At 56.9% G+C, this 22,445-nt stretch overlaps 1 protein-coding gene across 1 annotated transcript; it reads right to left on the bottom strand.

Annotated features, from left to right (window-relative positions):
- Positions 1-181: 181 nt before the first annotated feature.
- On the bottom strand, positions 182-22,445 carry Draxin (dorsal inhibitory axon guidance protein). Its single transcript, XM_013065051.3, has 7 exons — positions 22,352-22,445; positions 11,531-11,939; positions 9,812-10,002; positions 8,604-8,715; positions 8,183-8,269; positions 6,634-6,723; positions 182-4,400 (listed from the first exon to the last, which is right to left on the bottom strand). The coding sequence occupies exons 2-7, from the start codon at positions 11,928-11,930 to the stop codon at positions 4,288-4,290; spliced, it is 993 nt and encodes a 330-aa protein (XP_012920505.1). The 5' UTR covers positions 11,931-11,939; positions 22,352-22,445; the 3' UTR covers positions 182-4,287.

Genomic DNA, 22,445 nt, shown 5'->3' with positions numbered 1-22,445 from the left:
CTCAGTGCCAGCACAGACAGAACATCTGGAGAGGAACAGGTGACCACTTGACTTAGTAACCATGACTCTTTATTTACAGCGTGAGAGAACACATGCAACATGACATCACAGGACTACAAGGGTGTAGCACCCCTTCCCCTGCTGCTCCCACACTTTAAGAGGAGCCACAGCCCCCCCCCCCGCCCCCGGGATTTCCTAACAGGCAGAAAACCCTGACTGAGGGCCTCGGGCCTAGATGCTCTGCCTGAGATCCTCTAAATGTAAGGAGCAGGGCCTCTGAACCCATGAGCTGGTCATTGCTAGTCATCCCTCTCTCAAAATAAAATTAAAACAAGGCTGAGGATATAGTTTAGCATTCCCTGGGTTTAATCCCCAGTACTGCCAGCAAAACAAATGACTCAAAGCATCCAAATGTCTCCAACAGGCCAGTGCTTGGTTTCCCCTCTGTGTCCTAGACCTGTGACTCTAAAACTTTACCATGCACAATAGTGGCCTGGAGCTTTGGGTGTGGAGTAGAGCCCAGGGTCCCTCACCTCTACGGAGCTCCAGGCGCTGCTGCAGGCCCTGGCCACACTGTGAGGAGGAGAGGAGTAGAGACAGCCTGTTGGGGCCAGAAGTGGCTCAGCTTCGGGTCAGAACGCATGCAGGAAAGCTGCGATAGAAAGCCCTGATTGCTCAAACTGCCCACTTCCTCCCCAGCACACGCACGCACTGCTGCCTATGAGCTGTGAGTGGGGAGGTAACTGTGGAGGCCCCAGGCAGGAGCCTTCAAGTCTTGCTTCTCCGCCTCTTCACTTTCTTTCCTAGCAGTTCTGTTGTTTGCTTCTAAACACGCTCCTTGCTTGTTCGTGCTTGTTTACCTCCTCCAGCTGCAAAGTGGACCTCAGTCCCAGGAGGAGAGAATCCTCTCACTTGCGATCTCAGTATTAGGTGAGGTAGACGTGGCCCTGCAGCGTCTCGGGGTTAGTAGGGATTGTGACTCTGGAATTTGACCTGTGTGGCTCAGTCACTCCTCCGGGAATAAATAAAGATGTCATTTCCTCAGGCCATTGGAATGAATCCTCAGGCCTTTTGCAGCAGACACAAAAACCACTCTTGGGGACAGCAGACAAGGCAGGGAAAGGACTTTGGGGGTGTCTGGAAGAGCAGCAAGGGTTCAGCTGGAGGAATGCAGGCTGGGCTCAGGCAACAGTCACAGCAGCTACTGGTCTCCTCTTGGGCCCTTATGCAGTTCTCCCCAGGTACATCATTTTCACACAATGAACCTATCATTGCAAAGCCACTGCTCTTGCGGCCCTGCCCAGCACCCGGAACCCGACACATTGCCAGGCTGGCCCGAAGCCTCTACCTTTCACTCCGACCTCATTCCACACTTTGGGGAGGGAGCCTGCATGGTGAGAGACATGACCTTGAGTATGTGACAGATCATGGTCGGAGAACAGAACACCTACTAAAAGCCTCCTGGAAGGATTTATTGGTTTACAGGGTGAGTGGGGGCTCATTCGCCAGGCAGTGTTCTAAACACCTCAAAAGAATTATGCATCTAATCTTCACAATACCCCTACAAAGGAACAGTTATTATTCCCAATTTACAGATGAAAAAAATCAAGGCACAGAGACCTTAAGTAACTCTCCTAAGGTCAGCAAGCTGGTGGGAGGTGGAATAAGCCCTTCTGTCAGCAGCTGTTGCTGCTGTGGACAGCTGTACACAGAGCCACCTGGGGGCAGTGAGAGAAACAGGAAGCCCAGACCACAGCCCAGGGTGCAGCTCAGGCCAACTAGGGTGTAGCACAGCACCTGGCTATCCTGTGCAAGACCCCAAGTTCCATCCCCAAGACTGATAAAAAAATTCTATATCAAAACAGAGCCTTTGCTCAGGGACCTCAGGTCTTTTGAAAGTTCCCGATTATTCCAATGTTCAGCCAAGGCTGAGAATGAACTGAACTTGGTTGGTGAACCATGGCCTGTGGGCCACATCTGACCCCCCGCCTCTTTTTTTTTTTTTTTTGGTACCAGGGATTGAACTTGGGTCCTTGCGCTTGCGCAGCAGGTGGGGAAACCACTGAGCTAAATCCGGCCCCTACCCCCTGCCTCTTTTTCTGCAATCTTCAAGCTAAGCTTTTGTTTTTGTTTTACATTTTTAAATAGTTTTAAGAAATCAAAATATTATTTTTGTGACCTGGGGAAGTCATATGAAATTCAAGTCTGTGTCTATAAATGGTTTTACTGGCATGGAGCCACGCCGATTCATTCTTACCTTGTCCACGGCTGTGGCAGAGTGGAGTAGTTTGGCAGAGACCCTATGCTCTGCAAAGCCTAAAGGTTTGCTGAATTCTGGACTGGAGGAAGTTGGCTTCTGTACCAGCAGAAGAAACTTAATTAGAGGGCTGGGGATTTAGCTTAGTGGTTCCGGTTCCTGCCTCGAAAGCCCAAGGACCTGAGTTCGATCCCCGGTACCCCCCCCCCCCAAAAAAGAAACTTAATTAGATCTAGAAGAAACTTAAGAATGTCCTGGTGGGGTGGATTCAACATTTGAGGGGGCGCTGGGATCCCCAGCTTGAGAGTTAAGAGGATTCTACTCTCCCATCCCCACTTTGTAAAGGCAAAATGGAGGTAGCTGGGGCAAAGAGAGGCCTGGAATTTCCAAGCACAGGCCCTTTTAGTTCTGGCCTGACCCTCTGTGTTTCCATTGCTGACTTCCGGGGGCTTCAGCAGTCCTGGCAATGCTGGTTCTCTGCAGCCCCTCATAGGGTTCAGCTCCCACAGAGGCTGCACAATCCCCAGCGGGTGGGAGGGTCCCCCAGCGTGCAGCTGGGCTGGGCTGGCCTCAAACACAAAACTGCTTGCAGATCCGCTTTCCCACCAGCCGGCTTTGATCCCTTTCAGTTCTCCTGCCCTCCCTCTGCCCCCAAGATTCCCATGCCTATCAGACCAGGACAGTGAGAGAAGAGCAAGCATATTTGATTTCTTCTAGGTCTGTTATCTTCCTTGGTGCCCAACTCTGACCCTGACTGATTTCCCCAAAGCAGTAAACAGCCCCATCACCCTCTGGCCAGGGTCCAGGCCAGTGAGGACTTGGATGGGGAAGGCTTTTGTCATTTGCAGCCTGGTTTGCGCCGACCAGAAGGTTCAGATGCCAGGTGAGGGGATTTAAATGGCTCTGTGGAGGTGGCCCTGGAGCTGGAAGTGCTCAGTCAGACGTTCTGGGTGGGCATCATGCATTTGGCCTGTTGGGGTGCTTCAAGGCAGAGGTGCCCCCACTTCCCACTGTGGGATAGAGCTCAGGGATGTCTGGGAGGGCCATGAAACAGTAAATGATAGGCGAAGTGGGCGTATTTGGGTGACTTGAGTCCTTCTTAGAGACCGTGTGTGCATCAGAACTGCTGTGGCAGAATCTCTCAGGACAACTTGGAAGTGCAAGTCCCAGAGTGGGATAAGCAGGGTCACAGGAATTCAAGGAACAACATTACTGTCTCCCCCAAACACTATGTCTCAAGATATCAGCTACCTGAGGGTGGGGGGACCAATCTGCCCGGATCTTCCCTTACTGCAAGCAGGTGATTAATGAGCATTTACATAAATAAAAAAAGATGCACCTGTGTCCAAGGGAGGCTGAGAACAGACAAATATTCCAGCTATAGCAAAAGGAACTACCAGGAGATGCATTTTTCTTGCCGGAAGCCATGGAGAAATTGGTCTAAGTTCTCAGCTGTGGAAGGGCAGGAACAAGGCCTTGTTGATCTATGCCCCTGGCCCGGGTTCAAATCTCCCTGTCCGCATCTTAGCTAGGTCCCCAGGTGACTCTTACACACGTTAAGGCTCGAGGAGCTTCCATCCGGGTCCCTGGACAAATTTGTCACTCGAGTGTGGCTGTGTCCTTACCTGGAAAATGAGAATGCCTACTCGGAAAGGCTGCTGTGGGGATTCACTGAGGTGATGCATGCCGCGCGCTTAGCCCCGCGCCCGGAACATGGGGGTATTCCAGACTCTCCTGCCCAGCGTGCCCTTTCGCTTGACTCTCCAAAACCCACTGCTAGTTTTCAAACCGCTGCAGTGCTGCTATCGACGGCAGAGGGCACTCTCTGCGCGGCCACTGCGGAGCTCACGGGGCGGGGACGACGCAGATGCGCAGGCGCAGGGGCGCCGCTTTTCAGCTCCTGGACAGGGGCGGCTGGAGCTCCCAGCTGCCCCAGCCGCTCGGTCCCCCACTCCATCTCCCTCCTCTAGTTACACACAAGTCTCCCGGCTTCTCAGCGCCTCTGGGCTCAGTCCCCAGGCAAGTGGCGGCTAGACGTTGATGAAGGAGCCCTGGGCGCCGTTGGCCGTCTCGGGCTCCACGCAGCGGCCCTTCCTCCGCGTGACCCTGCGGTTCCGGTGGAATTTGGCGTAGCAGCGCAGCCCTGGGCGGAGGGAGGCAAGGGCGTCAGGCCCGCGACACACCAGTCTCGTCCCTTTCCTCCTGTCCACCCCCACACCGGGCTTCTCATCCTCTCTTACCGCGCCCTATCCACCTGCACAGCTCCTGGACGAGTTTAACGGGACACTCAGGGCCAGGGGTGAAGCTCAGCACAAAACTCCCATGAAATGAAACTTATGCCTTGGCTTACAAGGACCTCCAGAACCTGGACTCTGCCACCTGTCTGCTGCTTCCACCTCTGCTCTCCCTTCACTGACACTAGCCATCCCCAGTGCTGCTTGCCCCAGATCCCCAGCCATTGCGGCCTCAGGACCTTTGCATGTGTTGTCTTCACAACCGGAAATCCCTTCCCTAGGTTCTTTTTTTTTTTTTTTTTTGGTACCAGGGATGGAACTCTTGCGAGGAGCTTGCACTTTCAAAGCAGCCATGGTACCACTGAGAGAAATCCCTGGCCCTTCCCCGGGTTCTTTGTGTAGTTGTCTCCTTCAGCCTTTAGGTCTCAAAGAGATTCCTCCTTGAGAACTGTAATTAGAGTCAGGGTGGCCCTCCCGGCCCGCCATTGGCAGGGTTTGGCAGCTTGGGCTTTGTTTGCTGTGTCAGTTGCCCCCTGAGACATGTGGGTAGACATATTTTTCACTGGAGGCCACAGGAAGTCACATGCTCCTGATGGCTGGGGAAAGAGATGTCAGTGGCCAGGAAAGCCCTGGACTTCCTTCGGGAATGACCCCAGGGAGTAGGACGCCTCTCCAGTAAGATGTGTTTGTCACCACGTGTCAAGGAAAGGAAGTACAGAGGGGACTGTGCTTAGGGCCCTAGAATTTACTCCTCTTGCTGGCTTGTAATCTATGCATGCAGAAGCTGCTGGTTTTCATCTTGGATTCCGTGTGTCTTCTGAAACCCACTAGGCAACTGAATCCAGGGCTTTCACACTGAACTACACCCCCAGCCCTTTTCTTAGGGTCTTTGTTTTAATTTGGAGATGGGGTCACTAAGGTTAAGACAGGTTAAGTCACTAAGTTGCCCAGGCTGGACTGGAACTTGCAGTCCTCCTGCCTCAGCCTCCTGGAGTGCTGGGATTACGTCCACGCCTGGGTCAGTAAGTATTTCTTAACTGACTAGAGATGGATGAGTAATCAGACCTAAATGGATGTGTTCCTTCCCAAGATGATTTTGGAGGAGCAGGTGAGTAAAACGACTTGAATGCATCTCGGGTTCATGGAGGGGCCGAGCTCAGATTCTCCCACTCGGGGAGGGTCGGGAACATGGGTTGGGTACTGTATGGTATGGAGTAATTATTGTTCAATTCTGGCCAAGAGTTAGTCCATTTTGGTCCATTACTGAGGCTCAGTGACGGAGCGCAGGGATGCAGTACACCATTGCGACTGCTTCCATATGTTTGTATTTGAAATTTTTCAGAATACAAAATTGGAGCCAGGCATCATGGTGCACACTTGGAGGGCTGAGGCAAGAGGATCGATCCAAGTTTGAGGCCAGCCTGGGCTACAGAGTGAGTTCAAGACCAGCCTGAACTACATAGCAAGACCCTGTCTTTAAAAAAACCCAAATAGATAAGTTTAAAAATAAAAAAGCCTTTGTGCAGTGGGGTCCTTATAGGGCCCTTCCTGGGCACGTGGGCATGAGTGGGAAGGGGCTCGGCCTCCAGCACCAGGCGGGGGCTTGGGGCAGCAAGACAGGCAGCACCCTTCACTTCCTCCCCTGCCTGGCCCTGCTGGGAAACCACCCCGCCTTCTCCTCCGTATCCCACTCCTGACGTCTCTCCGCCTAGAATTCCGAATGAGAGCGCCAGGCCTTCAGGTTGGGTCTTATTTCCAGAGATCCTTGCCTGTCTCCTCTCCACACCCTCCCGCTGATTTTTGATCACACCAGCTTGTATTTCAAGAGGGGAGGAAAGCAAATCTGGGGAAGGATGCCAGGAATCAAGACGAAGTGAGTTCACAGATTGGGAAGGCGCATAGTGAAGCTGTTCCTACTCTGGTCTTCAGCTCCCAAGTGCTTCTCCCGCCCACCCTCTTCCAGGAGAGGTCTCACCATATTGCTGAATGGCCCAGGGTGGGCTCAAACTTGAGATCTGCCTGCCTCAGCCTCCCGGGCCTCTGGGATTACAGGCCTGTGCCACCACACCTGGCTTGCAGAACCAGCTCTGACAGAGACCCCGAGGGACCCGGAGCGTGGGGAGCCCCTTCTCCGAGACTTACCTTCCATGCACATGCAGTCGTCGAAGCATTTGTTGTTGAGGCCGCGGTTGTGGGGTATGCAGACGTGTCCCCGCAGGTCACAGCAGGTCCCTGCAGACACAGCCAGCGGTGCTCAACCAAGCCGAGCAGCCCCGCCCCGCCGCCCCCGCACGCGGTCCCACGGGACAGGAAATCCATCATGCCGGGGGCGGCCCGCGCCCTGGCAGGGGGCCATCTGGTGCCCAAGGCTCCCGGGCGGGATTGCCCATGAGGTCACGGAAGAGCTCCCAGGGGCAGTGGTGGAGACCCCAGCTGCTTGAGATAGGCAACTGATGGGTTCTGGGAAAAGCGGGGGCAGTGTGGGGTCACTTCCAGGGGACAGCGGTGGAACAGCTGGGCGCTGGGCGCCGCGGGGAGCAGGGTCAGCTCAGAGTGGGGAGGAGCCTCAAGGACCTTTGACAGCAGCGCCCTCTTTGGGCAGAGGGGCACACTGACGCCCAGGCTGCCTTGGGGCGAGGCTTTGCCCATTGAGATTCAGGGTTGGCTTGAACTTGAGCCTTCTCGGTGCTCAGGGCGTGAACAGTGGTTTGGGGAGGAAAGCAGCACAGCGGGGCTGCTGGCTGGGGCCGAGTGGGACCTGGCGTCTATCCGAAGGCCTCTCTGTTCACCCTGCTCCCTCACCTGCGACCTCTCACAGGTGTCTACCCCACCCCCGAGACAGACAGACCTCTTGCACTTTGTCTTTTTGTGTGTGTGTTTTGCAGTACTGGGGATTGAACCCAGAGCCTTCACACTGAGCTGCATCCCCAGCCCTTTTGTTATTTTTTGTTTTGAGGCAGTGGCTCACTAAGTCACTAAATTGCCCAGACTGGGCCGGAACCTGACTCTCCTGCCTCAGCCTCCAGAGCACTGGCGGTAGAGGTGTGTACCGCCACATCTGGCAACCTCTTGCACTTCTCACTCCATTGATGGAGGCACCTGCTGAGTGGGTGAAGACGTTGTCAAAAACATCCCCAGAAAGACATTTGGCTTCTCCTGGGCCGGACTGCTTGCCTGAAATCTGAGGGTGACAGCACCTCTCTCTGGGTTGCTCTAATATATTACATAAATTCACACTTGACAGCATCACTTGAAAACTTGGTAACTGCTATTGTCCTTATATTGTCCATAAGGGTCATGGGGAGCCAGGCATGGTGATTTATCCCTATAATTGCAGTATTTATCGAGGCTGAAGGATCACAAGTTCGAGCCCAGCCTGGGCAATTTGGCAACTTAGCGAGATCTTGTCTCAAAATACAAAATAGAGGGGCTGGGGATTTAGCTCAGTGGTTCCACTGCCTGCCTCGAAAGCACAAGGACCTGAGTTTGATCCCCGGTACCAAAAACAAAAACAAAAGCAAAAACAAAAAATCCCCCCCAAAATACAAAATACAGGGGGCTCGGGATATAGTTCAGTGCAATTTGATTCTCAGTAGCAGAAAGGGAAAAAAGGGTCCCAGGGACTTGTTCCGTGCCTGGGAGCCCTGTCCTGTCACCCCCGCCCCCGGGGCCTTGGGTGTAAGTGTGGTACCTGGCAGGCAGTCTTGGTGATGGTCACAGGGCTCCCCTTCCACTGGCGATGTCTCGTTATCACTGCTGGAGAATGGACTCCATTTCTCTGGCGACAAGAAAATCTGTCATCAGAAGCTGAGGCTGAGCCCAGTGGAGGCATTAAGCACAGGACCTGGGTGTCACAGTGCCCATATGACCACTGCCAGTGTGGCTGGGACCAGACACTCTGGCTCTCTCTGCCTCAGTTTCCCCTTCTCAGCAGCACAGACTCATTGATTGTTCTCCCTTCGATGGATTGTTCTTCCCACACAGGAAGTGTCTTGCTCTTTCCATTCTGAGTGTCATTTCCGGTTTAGATGGAGCCCCCCATCCCCCAGGCACACAGGGCTCACTCAGAAGAGTTGGGGGCAGTCACAGGGTGGCCAGGGACCGCTGCAAACCTTTCTTTTTCACAGCAGGCCAGACCTCAGGTTTTAAGTCCTCGTAATCAGTCCAGTCAAACAAGGCCATGTCCAGCGTGGGCATCACCTCCCCATCGGACCTGGGTGGCACCTGCAGAAGGGGCGGAGGGGAGCAGGAATGTGGAGTCTCATGCAGTCGCCAACCAGGGGCTCCCCTCTGGTGCCCCATGCACTCCTGGGGTCGGGCCACAGCTTTCATCAGAATCCCATGGTGGTGCAAGATCCAGAGAGAGCATAAGAAAGATCCACAGTGGGCCCTGTTATCTGGGGGAGATCCCTCCCAGGACCCCAGGGGACACTTGCAACTGTGGATAGCACTGATCTGTTTTTCCTGTCCATACACCTATGCTAGTTTGAGATGGGGCCTCCTTATGTAGTTTAGGCTGAATGTGAATTCACTATATATTCCAGGCTGGCCTCAAAATCCACAGTGCTGAGTGCTGGGATTACAGGCCTGCACTACCAGGCCTAACACAATGAGTATTTTTGTACTACAACTGATTGAAATTGCAGAAAGTAAAGCTGGCTAAGGAAGTACTACGGTACTGATAAAATTCTTTTTTTTATTTTTTCTTACACATATACAATATAGTCTACATTATTGACATATAAAATATATTATTATTGATCCCTTTCAATGGTTTTATTTTTGAAAATTTTTCAGTGTAGCTCAGTGTTTCTGCCGCCTGCTCTGCAAGCCAAGGACCTGAGTTCGATCCCCTGGTACCAAAAAAAAATTTTTTTTGTCAGTGTCCCAGAAGAGGTGCAAGAAGTATGATCGATTCCTATCTATGCTCCTGCTCCAATGCCCAGGAGATGGCATTTCCATCACATCTGCTTGCTTTCTTTTTCAAAGATCCAGAGTGCAGCGGTCAAAACACTAACTAACGCTGGTTCATTCTGGGTGGCCAGCCGTGGTGTTGACAGTTACTGTGACAGCTCTCTGTCCTCTCCTAGACTCCAAGGGCCTCTCGGCTGTGCGGGCAGGGACCGTCCCACTGAGCCGTCCTGGTTCCTTGGCTGTCCCCATGTGACCCCAGACCACTTTCTCCCGCACAGGAGCCTGCTGTGTGTCTAGGCCTGATGGCTTCCACCAGCTCCCTCCTGTTAGGGCCTTGGCTTCCCTAAGTGTCCTGGGAGGCGGCTGCACAGCCCTTCCAGCCCTGAGGCTGCTTTGGGCTGCTTACCTGGGGGTGCAGGGAGGTGGCAGGAAGGACCAGGGAGTCTTCTGTGGCGGGCGCTGCCTCCAGGGTGGTGAGGAAGAGCATGGTGGGGGCCAGGCTGGTGGAAGACTCCTCCATGGTGGTGTCCAGCGTCAGCTCCTCAGAGAGCTCTGCCTTCTTCATCAGGGAGCTGGGGCCTCGGACCAGCGCTCCGCCTGAGAAGGGTGGGGGGCACGGGGTTTGGCCTGGTCCACCTGGTGACAGCACGCTGCAAACCCGGGGGACTGGAGACCGGGTGACAAGCCCTTGGTTCAGCTGCTCCGCCTCCTGGGGAGCTGGAAATGGGGAGCTCAGCAGGGGAAATGTCTGTGATGAACTCCACATGTTGCTGGGAGGCGCCCAAGGGTTCTCCCCGAAACAACACTCTAGGAAGTCCCCATCTGAGTTGGTTGGGGACAGCCAGAGACATAGAGGCAACTAATGGGAGCTGGTGGGATTGACCGTGGAAGGCTTCCTGGAGGAGGTGAGCAGGAAGAGGCTGAGGGACATTGCTGGGAGATGAGAGCCACAGCCTACCCCTCACAAGCAGGGCTTCCAATGTGCTGATCATTAGTCAGCAGCCCATTTATTGGGTACCTGCTGAACGGGGTCCCAGCTGGGCCAGCCCACCAGTGTTCCTTCCTAGGCCCTGCACAAGCCCTGGGTGCTCCTGCAGCCTCATTTGTAGGGGAGGAAATGGGAACACAGAGGTTAGGCGACTTGCCCAAGGGCACACAGCTCCTGGAGTTGAACTCAGGTCTGCTGGAGCACAAAGCCAATTCTCTTAAGCACTGGTGCTGCATCCAAGACACAGGGCCCTGGGCTGGTGTGAGTGGGGGGATTGTGCAGTCGGCAGGGGTCACGGGCAGTGGGGGCTGGGCAGAAGCTGAGGGCCTGGGACTGTCTGGGCTGATTTTTCCAGGAAAGGGAGGGGGGCTTCAGAGCCACTCATTAACTGAGGCCCAGTCCACCGCCCGGGGCGTCACAGTCGGTGGCCAGAGTTCCCTGTACCCTGCCTCCGGGCCACCAAACCAACCTTGTGGGGGGGGTGCCCTGCTGCTCCTCCGGAGGTCCCTTGGGTGACCACACCCAGCCCCACCCTGACAGAGGACAGCCTCGGCCGGGAGGCGGGGCCGGTTTTTGCCCCGCCCTACTGGGGGTCTGTCCTCTTCCCCATAGGCTGGCAGGAAGCGAGCCCCAGCTGCATGCCGGAGAGGGGGTGAGGCTCCACCGCTGCGTCCTCCCGAAGGACAGCCCTCTCTGGTGGCTGCGCACTCGGCCTGTCCCAGGTGTAGCCTCCTCACAGGGTCTGAGTTACCAAGTTGCCCAGGCTGAATTTTTGATCTTCCTGCTTCAGCCTCCCAGAGCGCTGGGATGGCATGTGTGTGCCGCCACTCCTGGCTCAGAGCTGGTTAGCCCCACTCTGCCGATTCAGAGTCGATTAAAGGATTTGCTACTGCGCCCTCTCTCCTCGGGACTTACAGTAGGGCAGACTCGGGTCAGACACCAGGTAGAACTTCTGACTGGGATGGTCGATGGCTAAGACAGCCTCTGTGGTTCCTGCCGCACCCCAGGCCTCTCCTCCCTTAGCAGACCCCTCCAACTGTAGTGAGATCCCCTCCATCTGCCGGATCCCACACCACGCCCCCTCCCCCCGCCCCGGGCCTCTGAGATCCGGGCCCCCCGCCCCCCACCTCCAGCTACCTCTGTGCAGCTTCGCTCTATCCCTGCGCCTCTTGCGCTCGCGCCCGCGGCTCCTCGCCCTCTCCCACCCCGGAGACCGGTGCTCCTTCTCGGGGTGGGGCAGCGCCAGCCCCAGGAGCAGGTCCTTGTCCCGCAGGCCTGCAGGGCTCTGACCCGGTAGCCTGGAGGCGGTGGCCACAGCCCCAGGCAAGCCGGCGCCCCGTTCCTTCTTGCCCAGGCCCCGCCGGCGGTGGTGGCTGGCCTGGGGCGTCCACGGCGCGGGGGCCCGGGGGTCGATGTGGTTCTCAGGCGAGGTCCGGAGAGGAGATCCGGGTGCGAGGGAGCCCGCCAGGCTCAGCTCCAGGAGCGCCAGCAGGACGAGCAGCCGCACGGGGCCCCTGCGGAGCGCCGGCCCTGCCATGGCTCCTTCCTGCAAGAGAGGCAACGCTGAGCAGCAGACCCCAAAGCCCCCGCGTCCCGCATCCCAGGGTCGTGCCTCGTTTTTCCCAGCAGGGCGGAAGGGCGCCATTTGGCAAGGCCTGAGACACTTTTAGTTCTCAAAACTGGGGGATGCTGCCGGGCGCGGTGGCACATGCTCGTAACCCTGGCACACTGGAGGCTGAAGCAGGAGGATCCCTGTGAGTCGGAGGCCACCCTGAACTACATAATGAGATCCTGTCTCAAAAAACAAAACTGAGGATGATGCTGGACGTAGTGGCACACGCCTACCATCCCAACTACCCTAGGCTGAGGCAGAAGGATCACAAGTTTGAGGCCAGACCAAGCAATTTAGCCCAGACTCTGTCTCAAAATGAAAAGAGAAGGGCCGGGGATTTAGCTCAGTGGTTTCGTCGCCTGCTGCGCAAGCGCGAAGACCCGAGTTCGATCCCCGGTACCAAAAAAAAAAAAAAGTGAAAATTAAAAAGATAAAAAGAGAAAAGGAGTGGGGTGGAGCTCAGTGTAGAGCGAACCAGAGTTCCACTCCCAGTTCTGCACCAAACAAACACACCCCCCCCAACCTGGGGGTCGCCAATGGCGTCCCATGGGCAGAGGCCAGGGTGCTGCTGACCCCCCACGTTGCCCAGGACAGCACCGGAGGGTTCCAGACATGCCGCAGGGCTGAGGCAGAGCCCTTGGCTGACATCACGGAAGCACCATCTGTGGAATCGCTCTGTGCCCAAATCTCGCCCTGTGCCAAGGCCCCAGCACCAAGCCAAGACCCCTCCACCACCCGGGCTTGGAAATCCACCTCCAGTGGCTGCAAAACTCCCCGGGGGCCCGAGGCCAAGGGGCTGAAGTCAACCCCGTGGCTGTTCCGGGACAGCCCAGCCTCTGTTCTTTCCCCCCACAAGAGCCTTGAGGTTCTGATGCTGCCCCTCCTGCTGGCCCTGAGGGTTTGGGGAAGGCTTTGCAGACTCAGCCTGGACCCCTGCAGGGAGCACTCCCCCCCCCAGCGTCCTCCCCCAGTGACCTGGAAAACTTTGGGGCGAACCCTAACTGTGGGATGGTGGGGACCCCGCCTGTAGCCCCCCACTCCACCCCAGCCTCCCCATGTCTGGCTGGCTCCGCACCGGGTCAGCTGGCTGACTGAATTGTTAAAGCCTCCCAGTGGTCCACCCGGCTCTCAGAAGTGCTTACTCCGCCGTTTCTTCCTGATTGTGACTAGATAATTGCCTGGCCTGAGGAAAGGCTGCCAGCCAGTGCTGATTCCGATTCCGATTCCGATTCCCGGCATCCCCCTCCCCTGCAGCCAGCTCAGTTCCCGGGTGCCCTCACCGGCTGTCTGGGAGGGGGCAGAAACCGGAAGGCCGAGGCCCCTGCCATCGCCATGCTCTTCCCAGAGCCCAGGGCTGAACACGGTGTTCCCATCACGCTCCATCTTGGACCCCGTCTCAGCCCCGCTGAAGATTCGAAGTGAGCGGGGCCCGGGCAGGACTCAGGGGCACTCGTCCTGTGGCATCCGCCCCTCCCTGGGCCCTCAGACCTTGGGTCAAGGTTCAGAGACTCCTGCGGCCTGGCCCCCAGCCCTTCCCTAAGGAGATCCGCGAGGAGGCCGCTCTCCCCGCAGCCCCTGGGGCGCTGAATGCCTGTCAGTCCTGCATTGTCATCCTCCGGCCGCAGCGACAGAGCTGGGTTTGAGGCCCTCGGCAGCTCTGGGCTGGGCCGGGCCCAGTCTGTCCTGCAGGGACTCTGGTGACAGCTTGGGAGAAGGAGCAGGGCACCCTCATTCACAGGGATCCGCCCTCATTCTGGGGAAGGGAGGAGGTTGGAGCGTGGAGAAAGCAGGGTAGGGGGCAGCTGCATACAGTGTCAGTGCACCCAGGGGGCGCCATCCCTCTCCTCAGACTTTGTCCACACCAGGAAGCCCCACATGGCCCCCCAGTTCCGCTGACCAGGACTAGTCCTGCTCAAAACTGACTGTGGCTCCTTACTGCCTTCCCATTTAGCCACGGACTCCTCCCTTTCACACTCAAGACCTCTTAGAATGTGATCCCAACCTAGGTTTGCAGCCCTAACTTGTGCTTTTATCGGAGCCAAAAAAATGTTCCCTGGGCCCCAAACACACCTCTTTCCTGTCTCTGTTCTCTCTTCCAGGTCCTGCCCAAATGTCACCTCCTCCAAGTTCCTTGCCCAATCCCCAGCTGGTCTGATGCCCCCATGGCCTTATCCAGCTGTGGGCTGTTTTTAAGCCCTTGCCCAGAGGGGCAGCCCCAGTCCTTCTTCTGTGCCTGTGCACACCCTGGGCCAGGCTGGCTGGCACTGGTGCCATGGGCAGGAAGGAGGGCGACCCCTGAGTGTGAGGGGACTGGGAGCACTGCACGGTCCCCGTCTTCCAGCCGTGGGATTCTCATGCTGGTCTTGGCATAGCCCAGCCACCAAGAAGCCAGCCTGGCAGAGAGCCATTTGGGAAATGTGGGCAACTGCAGAAGACATGCCAAGGATCCCGGGTGGTGACGGGCGCCACCCTTCCTGTCAGTCTGGAAGCCAGCTGGAGCTGCGTCGCAAAGCCCTGGGCATCCAGGCGAGAAGAGGAGGCAGGTGCACCCCCGGGTCCCCAGGCGGGGACGGTCACCCTGGAGGACAGATGTTAAGCCATGTCAGAAAGGCCCACACTCTGGAGACTGCCTTCTCCCCACTCAGGTCTGGTGGTGAATTATCAGAAAACAAAACAAAATGAAATAATGAAACAGCCCTAACCCTAGTCAGGACTAAGCTCTTTCCTGCTCATCTGCTCCTCTCAACTGCCTGCCTCCCCAGGTAGCATCCCCACCTCCTTTTTTGAGACAGGGTCTCCCTGTGTTGCCCCAGCTGGCCTCAAACTATGGCGCTCCTCCTGCCTCAGCCTCCTGCGTGCTCCTGGGATCACAGGGAAGCCACCACACCTGGCCTCCCACTTTTCTGTTGGGTACTGGGGATCAAATTCTGGTTCTTGTGCTTGCACAGCAGGTGGCGAAACCACTGAGCTAAATCCCTGGCCCCTTCCCACATTTTTTAAATGAGGAAACTGAGGATCTGGGAGGGCAAGCCACAAATCCAAGGTGATGCCACCTGAGGCCTAGGTTTTCCTGGCCCAGGTTGTGAGGGAACATAGTACTTGTGACCCTGCCAATGTCTTCTTCCATCCATCACTGCTTGTCACTGCATCTTTGTCCTTTTATTTTTTTGTGGCACTGGGGAATTGAACCCAGGGCCTTCACACCAAGCTACATCCCCAGCCCTTTAAAGAATTTGTATTCTGAGACAGAGTCTTGCTAAGTCACTCTATTGCCCCAGCTGGGCTCCAATTTTCGATCCTCCTGCCTCAGCCTCCCAGAATGCTGGGATCACAGGCCTGAGGCACCACAACCAATGGGCTGCATCTTTGTCATTCAGTGCAGTCAGGGCCTAGGAGTGGGAACCAGGCATTGGCAGCTGGGGAAAGGAAGCTAAGGAGGGAGGGCCAGGGGCTGATCTGGGGCCCTGCCCAGCTGGTGACAGCTGTGGAGCTGGCACCTGTGGGAGCGCTGCTCCTGTCTTGCTGCTTGCTCACTGGCTGCGTGGTGGCTTCGAGGGGGTGCTGGGGACACTGGGCCAGGGACATCAGGAGGCTGGGCTGGAGCCCGGACCGAGAGCCAGACCACCCGCTCTAGGACGAGGGCCCAGCCGCCCCCTCCCAGACCCCAAGCTCCTTCTCACGGGACAGGGACAAATCTGAGCCGCCATATTTGCAGGGATGATTTGGGCGTCCTGAAGCGTTCAAGTCTAACTCACTTTCAGAATATATATTTTAGGGGCTGGGGATTTAGCTCAGTGGGGCCGCCTGCCTTGCAAGCTCAGAGTCCCGACTTTGATCCCTTGCCCAATACATGTGGGAGGCTCTGGGTTTGACCCCCAGCCCTGCCAGAAAAAAAAAAAACATTTTTGGGGGCAGTGTGGGGAGGATCTTGCTCTGTAATTCAGGCTGGCCTTGAACTCATGGTGATTCTGGGATCACATATGCAAGCCACCACACCCAGCTTTTTTTTTTGAGACAGTGTCTCTTGCCCTGACTCCAGTTGGACTTGTGATCCTCCTGCCTCAGCCTCCTGAGTAGCTGCGTTTATAGCCCTGTGCATTGTGCCCAGTTTCTTCCATTATAACTTGGGCTTCCCCTGGCTCACTGAAGTGTATTCCAGTTTAAGAGAAGAACAGGTGCTATGTGTAACCACTTTGTTGCCTGCTCCAGTACTTTCTGGACGAGGATATCCAAAGCCCGCTGAGGCTCCACACAGGACAAGTGTAACCGACTTCCACTGTGTTATTTTACAGCCTCGAGAACAGCGCCTTTCTTTCTCTGTTGATTTTACTTAAACAACTACTGTAAAGTGAGGCATAGCAGTGGTTGCACAGAAATCTGTGTAGCAGAGGCTGAAGAGACTTTGTCTGATTGAATGTAGACTCCAAAGTTGCCTCTGCATAAATTAGAGACCATTTCAATTCAGGGAAAGGAATTATGAGTGGTAGTGGAGTGCTACACCACTCATAAAACACTGCTTTTATTGGTTTTATATCCAACCTTAGGATTGTGAATTAGGTTTCATTTGGGAAAAGATTTACACTGCTCAAAAATGTTTTCAGAGCTGGGTTTAGTGACACATGCCTATAATCCCAGCATTCTGGGAGGCTGAGGCAGGAGGATCCCAAGGTCAAACTCAGACCAGGCAATTTAGCAGGACCCTGTCTTAAAATAAAAACAAGTCTGGGGATGTAGCTCAGTGTGAAGGCCCTGGGGTTCAATCCCCAGCAGGCATAGGGGAGGAAGACCCTGGACACTGGTTGGTTTCGATGGTCCCAAAGGCCCAGTCTGCCAAGGAACCATGGGAATTCATAATGCCAGGTGACAAGATTCCTCATTTGTCTAAGAGACAGGCACTATCCCCAAGGTGCCGGAGGAGCCCTCAGGGACAGGGACTTGTGTTTAGCCAACGTAGGGTCAGAGGACATATCCACTAATGCTGAAAGAAGAAACACAACAAAAGGACAACTCTCCCAGGCCAGCCAGACCCTTGTTGGCCCTCGGAGACAAACTGTCCGCTCTCCACCCAGCTCACCCAGTGTGGCCCACCTGGGGCCCAGGTGAGGCTGAGACGGCCTTGGGGCCTCTTGTATGTATGTGTGTGGGGGGGCGCCCCTGTGTGTCAGCCAGAAGGAAATGGGGGGGGAGCGGCCCCTACTGACTCTAGGCAGGAAGTGGCCTCTGACCCCTCCAGGAGCCGGAAATATCTCCAAGGAGAGCCCATCGCAAGAGCTCAGCGCACGGACGCCTCATGCCTGGCTGAGCCTGGGGACGGGCTCTCCTGCCCGTGGGAACAGGGTCTGCGGTGTTCCACAACTGTCGCTGCAGGGATCCCGGGACTAGGGGCTGATTTCTCTCTTCCGGGGCCTCTGCGGTGCTGTTAGGATTCAGATCTAAAAGCCCCGCCCGGTCTCCTGTGACTGGATGGCGGGGTGGTGGATCTCCTGGAGAGATTGCCTCATTAAAAGCTTCCTACCCGGGCTGGGAGCCAAGGGACAGTGATGGTGTCCCCAGAACCTGGACTCACTTCTGGTTTCCCACTCCTGTTTCCTTGGAGACCATAAGATGCTGTAACTTATTTAATTCACGGGACTCCTGCTTTCGCTCCCAGGCCCCTGGAAGCAGACCCTTGACTTTAGGGGGCGCTGTCTTCCCGACGGCTGGAAAGTGGGTAATTTCACTTGTTCAGTAAACACCCTTACATCCTATAAGAGAGTGGAGGGGGATGGGGTGCATTCTAAATTAAGCCCTGGGGCTGGCCTTGGTTCCTGTGGGCTCTCCCCGAGCCCCTCCTACCGCCACAGGGTGTCACTGGACTTAATTTTCCTGTCTGTGAAATGCTCTCACTCGCCCGTCAGGAGATTTGATGGCTTGGGAGGTCAGCACTTCTGAAGCAGTGATGGTGGTGTCAAGGTGGAACAGAGGATGGGCAGGGTGAGAAACCTGGGTGTGTGTGGGGGTGTCACTGCCGTATGGGTGCCTTGACAGCCCTGGGCCTGCCTGCCTCCCCCAGTAGCTCTGGACCCTCAAAGTGCCACCTTTCTAACAGGAAGGGGCCTCCCAGTACCACCGGGATGTCAGGGCAGAGCCCCAGCGGCTCTTCCTCCTCAGGCAGGGAACCCCGCCCCTCCGGGTGCAGGACAGCTCTGGTCTGAGGAGGACACAGCCCTGACCCACTGCGACAGGAGAGACCCAGGTCATGCCTCAGAGGACTCCTAGACTGAGCAGAGACACGGCTCCTTCCACAAAGGAAGAGGCAGCCTTGACCCCGGAAGCCACCAGTCTAATGGCGGAGGAACAGAGCTTCCCAGGCTGATAGCAGAGGCACAGCTCTGGCCTGGGTAAGTCCTGGAACACGGAGCTTCTAATCTGCTGCTGCAGGTACAGTCCTTGCCCCTAGGTGTCCCTAGGCAGAGGAACAGTCCTGGGAGAGCAGTCACAGGTCTAATGAAGTTAGTGACACATATTAAAACACATGGATGGCAGCCCGGCATGGTGATGCATGCCTGTGATCCCAGCACTCGGGAGGCCCTGGGGATCGATACGAGTTCAAGGCCAGCCTGGCTCCACAGTGAGTTCCTACATAGTGAGACCCTGGCTCAATAAACCAAACCAGGGCCAGGGATTTAGCTCGGTTGTTCCGCTGTCTGCCTCGCAAGCGCAAGGTCCTGAGTTCGATTCCCAGTACCAAAAAAAATTTTTTTTTTAAAGGCAATAAACCAAACCAAACCAAAGAACCCACAAAACCCCAGAAAACACAGAGATGTCACCCAAACCCACGAAGCTGAGCCACTGGTGAGCCCCAAAAGAGCTGTGTGACTTGGACAAGGTCTCTTCATCCCCACAGCCTCAGTCTCTAGTGAAACGCCGGCAGCGTGAGAAGGGAGGTGAGGCTGTGTGTGCAGCAATGGGACTCTGGGACTCAAGGCTGCCGCTGCTGGGGCAGGGGAAAGGGAGGGAGTGGGGCCGGCCGGGTGTGCTGGGGTCAGGAGTCCCCGGAAGCACTTGTGTCTGAGAGTGCAGGGCAGGCGCAGGTGGCCACAGCCTCGGTCCTCAGCAGGGTGATCGATGGGGGGCCGGACAGGCCCAGGCGGCCCGGAGAGGCCCATTGTCTCGGCAAATGAGCTTTGGCTTCCCTGCAGAGCGTCCCCATCTGCTTTCATTGTTCCAACAGCAGCCTCGGGACCCCACCCCCTAAGACCTCCCACCTCAGAAAACCAGGGCTGGGGTGTGGGCGGCCCCCTGGCCCACGATCCCGCTTCCTCACACCTCCTGCTGGGTCACAGGTCCCTGGAAGCCCCCTCTCCCAAGCAACTCACGTGTGGTGGTCACTGGGGCAACCTCCAACCAGTACCCAGAAACTTCACTATCTTGATGTCCAGACAATGTAACATCGTTTGGCAGTGGGTCAGATCCATCACTTAATCTTCACGTGACCAAATGCCTGCTGTCGGGTTCTGGCAGAGGCCAGTGTGGAGGAGAAAGACACTTGGAACCAGCCAAGCCAGGGTGTGCAAGGGCCTCCAGCACTTAACAGCTGTGTGTCCTTGGGCATGTTAATTAACCTCTCTGGGCTCCAGTTCCATGTGGGAGCAATGAATATCTTTACTGGAGCATCATTTATTAGCCTTCTTGTATTCTAAACCTAGAGCTGTATATTCATTGCTTAATTTAATACTTTCCAGATAATAATAGCAACAATGGCTACATAGAGATATCAGGACAAAAAGGTGAGGAGCTCGGGCCAGGGATTTAGCTCAGTGGTTCCATCGCCTGCCTCGCAAGCACAAGGTCCCGAGTTTGAGCCCCAATACCAAAAAAAAATGTGAGGAGCTTAAAAAAAAGTGAGGGACTAATCCAAATCACACAGCAGAACAAGTGGTAGAGCTGGGACTTGAACCCACAGCCAATGATCTCCTCTGACTTTGACCACTGCTTGTGCTACCATTCAGTAACCCATCCCAGAGCCTGGCACTGACAGAAGAACCAAAGTCCATCCCTCATCCCATCAAGAATGTGTGCCAGGTGGCCAATACCAGAGCACGGTGTGGGGGTGCAGGGATCTGGGTTTCGGGCTGGGGTGGTAAGCATTCAGTCACCTTCTCCGGAGGACCTGCTGCCCCCGGGGCCATAGCAGCCCTGCCCACCCCAGCAAGCCGGGAGGCTGGAGTGTGCATGCCTGCTCTGTCACACTCCTCGCCCACACACGGGCAGGACTGCGCCAGCTCTGCCTGGCCTGGCCAGCGTCACCCAGTGGAAGCTAGGGGAAAGTTGGGGCCTGCAACTTTCCATTCATTCCTGTCCCTGGACCAAGGGTGCCACTTAAGATAAGTGTGTGCAGAGCACCTAGTATGTGCCAGGCACTGAGACCCCAGGGGAAGGAGACCCAGCCTCCACTGCCTATGGAAGAGCAGCAGCTCCCAAAGATCAGTCATGGGACCACTGCGAGAAGATCAAGGGCGGGCGAGCAGGTGGCTTCCCATGGGAGGGACCTGCAGGAAAGGGAGGCTCAGCTGGAGCAGAGTCGGGGGATGCATCAGACGGAGGGCAGAGCCCTAGAAAGGCCCAGACCAAGTCAGGGTGGGAGATGCAGAGGATCTGCCCTGCATCCTTGCAGAACTGTAGGATGCAGATGGGGGTGGGAGGGCAGAGGGAAGGCAGGGCAGCCTCGGCCTGCAGGGGTCTCTAGTTAATTCAGAGCCCACAGGGAGGCACTGAGGGGCTGGACTAAAGGCAGAGGAGCATTATTTTCATGCTGGTGCAGTGAGGACTGTGCAATCCTGGGGCTGGAGGAACTGCTTCGGGGGTGGCTGTGTGGCCGAGGATCAGGGGGCAGCGACGGCGGGAAGGGCCTGGGTGGGGCATGTGTGGCGAGGTCCGCAGCTGCACTCCTGCCTCTAAAAAGAAACGCTCCAGTTGCCAGCCCCGGCTGCAGCTGAAACAAAAACTCAGCTGCCGGGGGCAGCCTGGCACCTGCCGGCTTCAAGGTTTCGCTCCTCCTGGGCGGCTCTCATTGGTCCGCTTACCCCACATCATTGCCAGCCTCCCGGGTGTCCTGATGACACCGACGAGGGTCAGGACGTTTGAGCAGGTCCAGGATGGGCAGACAACGGCCCAGGGGGAACGGAAGTGCTTGTGAGAGAGCATCTTCAGGAAGGTTCAGCATCAATCAGTGATTTAGGGACCCGTGGCCTCCTGAGGGAGAGCCAGCTGCAGCAACACGGACCTGCCACGCTGACCCCACCGGGCAAGCAGAGAACCTGCTCCGCCTGGTTTTAAAACTGTGGTTTTGGGATGAGCGAAGAGGAAGGGGGAGAGAAGGCCTGGGAGAGGGTGGCTGTTGGTAGGGGTGGCAGGAGGAGGGGACAGGCAGTGTGATGGGGAAGGGGCCAAGGCAGGTCGTTCCGAGGGTCTCAGGCTGGAATTTGGGGCGGTCCCCGTGGAGTCCCATCTCCGCCCCGCCCAAGGACACAGACTACCCTCCCCCACCGGCGCCCAAGTCCCTATAGGTCGGTCCTGTTGTCCCCGTTTTATGACGGGGACACTGAGGCTCAGAGAGATGCATTCCTTTGTCCAAGATCACTCCCAGAGGCCTTGCGTGCCGGGCCCGCGAAGGCCCGGGGAGCCCCCTCGGAGCTCGGCCAGGGAGTCTTGGCGGGAAACCCGGGTGCCCTCTGGTCTCACACCTGGCTTCGCAAAGGCGCTGGAGTCTCCGGTTCGCCGAGAGAAGCCGGCGGTGGGGAGGCAGCCCGAGCCCGTGCCGTCGGGTTCCCGGGGTGGGAGGATGCGGGGCGCACTCGGCTCTCCCCAAACACACCGGGTCCCCTGGGCGGCCTCGAAGAAGGCCAGGTGCGTTCCCGCCAGCGCGGCCCGGAGCTCAGGGAGCCTTCGAGCCTTTTCCCAACCTCGCAGTCTGGGGTCCTCGGCCTGATACCACCCAGAGATTGAGAGACAAAGAGATACAGGGTCCCAAAGGGAGGAGGCTGTCCCGAGGGAGAGAGGGGGCGAGATCGGGTCGGGAGAGGGCGGCCAGGGCGCGGGAGGACGAGGGTTGGAGCGTGGAAAGTGGGCGTCCAGGGGAGGGACCCAAAGCGGCCGGGACCAGGGCCAGAAGGCGAGGGCACACAGGGCGAGAAGCAGCGACGGCAGACGGACGGACGCACGGACGGACGGGTCGGGTCGGAGGACGGGAGGAGCGTGCCGCGCTCCACCCGCTCCGCCCCGCGCCCCAGGTAGCCCACCTTTGTCCGGGGCGCAGCAGGTGAGCGCGAAGGCGGGGCCGGGGGCCGGCCGAGGCCGAGCCTTACCTGTCCGGCCGGCAGGGAGGGGGCCGAGGGGCGCCGGGCCGAGGGCAGCCGAAGCCCGAGCGGCGGAGCGGCGGAGCGAGTCGCCGGCCACGGA

This window comes from Heterocephalus glaber, unplaced genomic scaffold (genome assembly GCF_053883595.1).
Source record: "Heterocephalus glaber isolate CG9 unplaced genomic scaffold, H.glaber_assembly_v1.0 deba00001447, whole genome shotgun sequence".
NCBI lineage: Eukaryota > Metazoa > Chordata > Mammalia > Rodentia > Bathyergidae > Heterocephalus > Heterocephalus glaber.
This window is presented reverse-complemented; position numbering and strand designations above follow the sequence as displayed.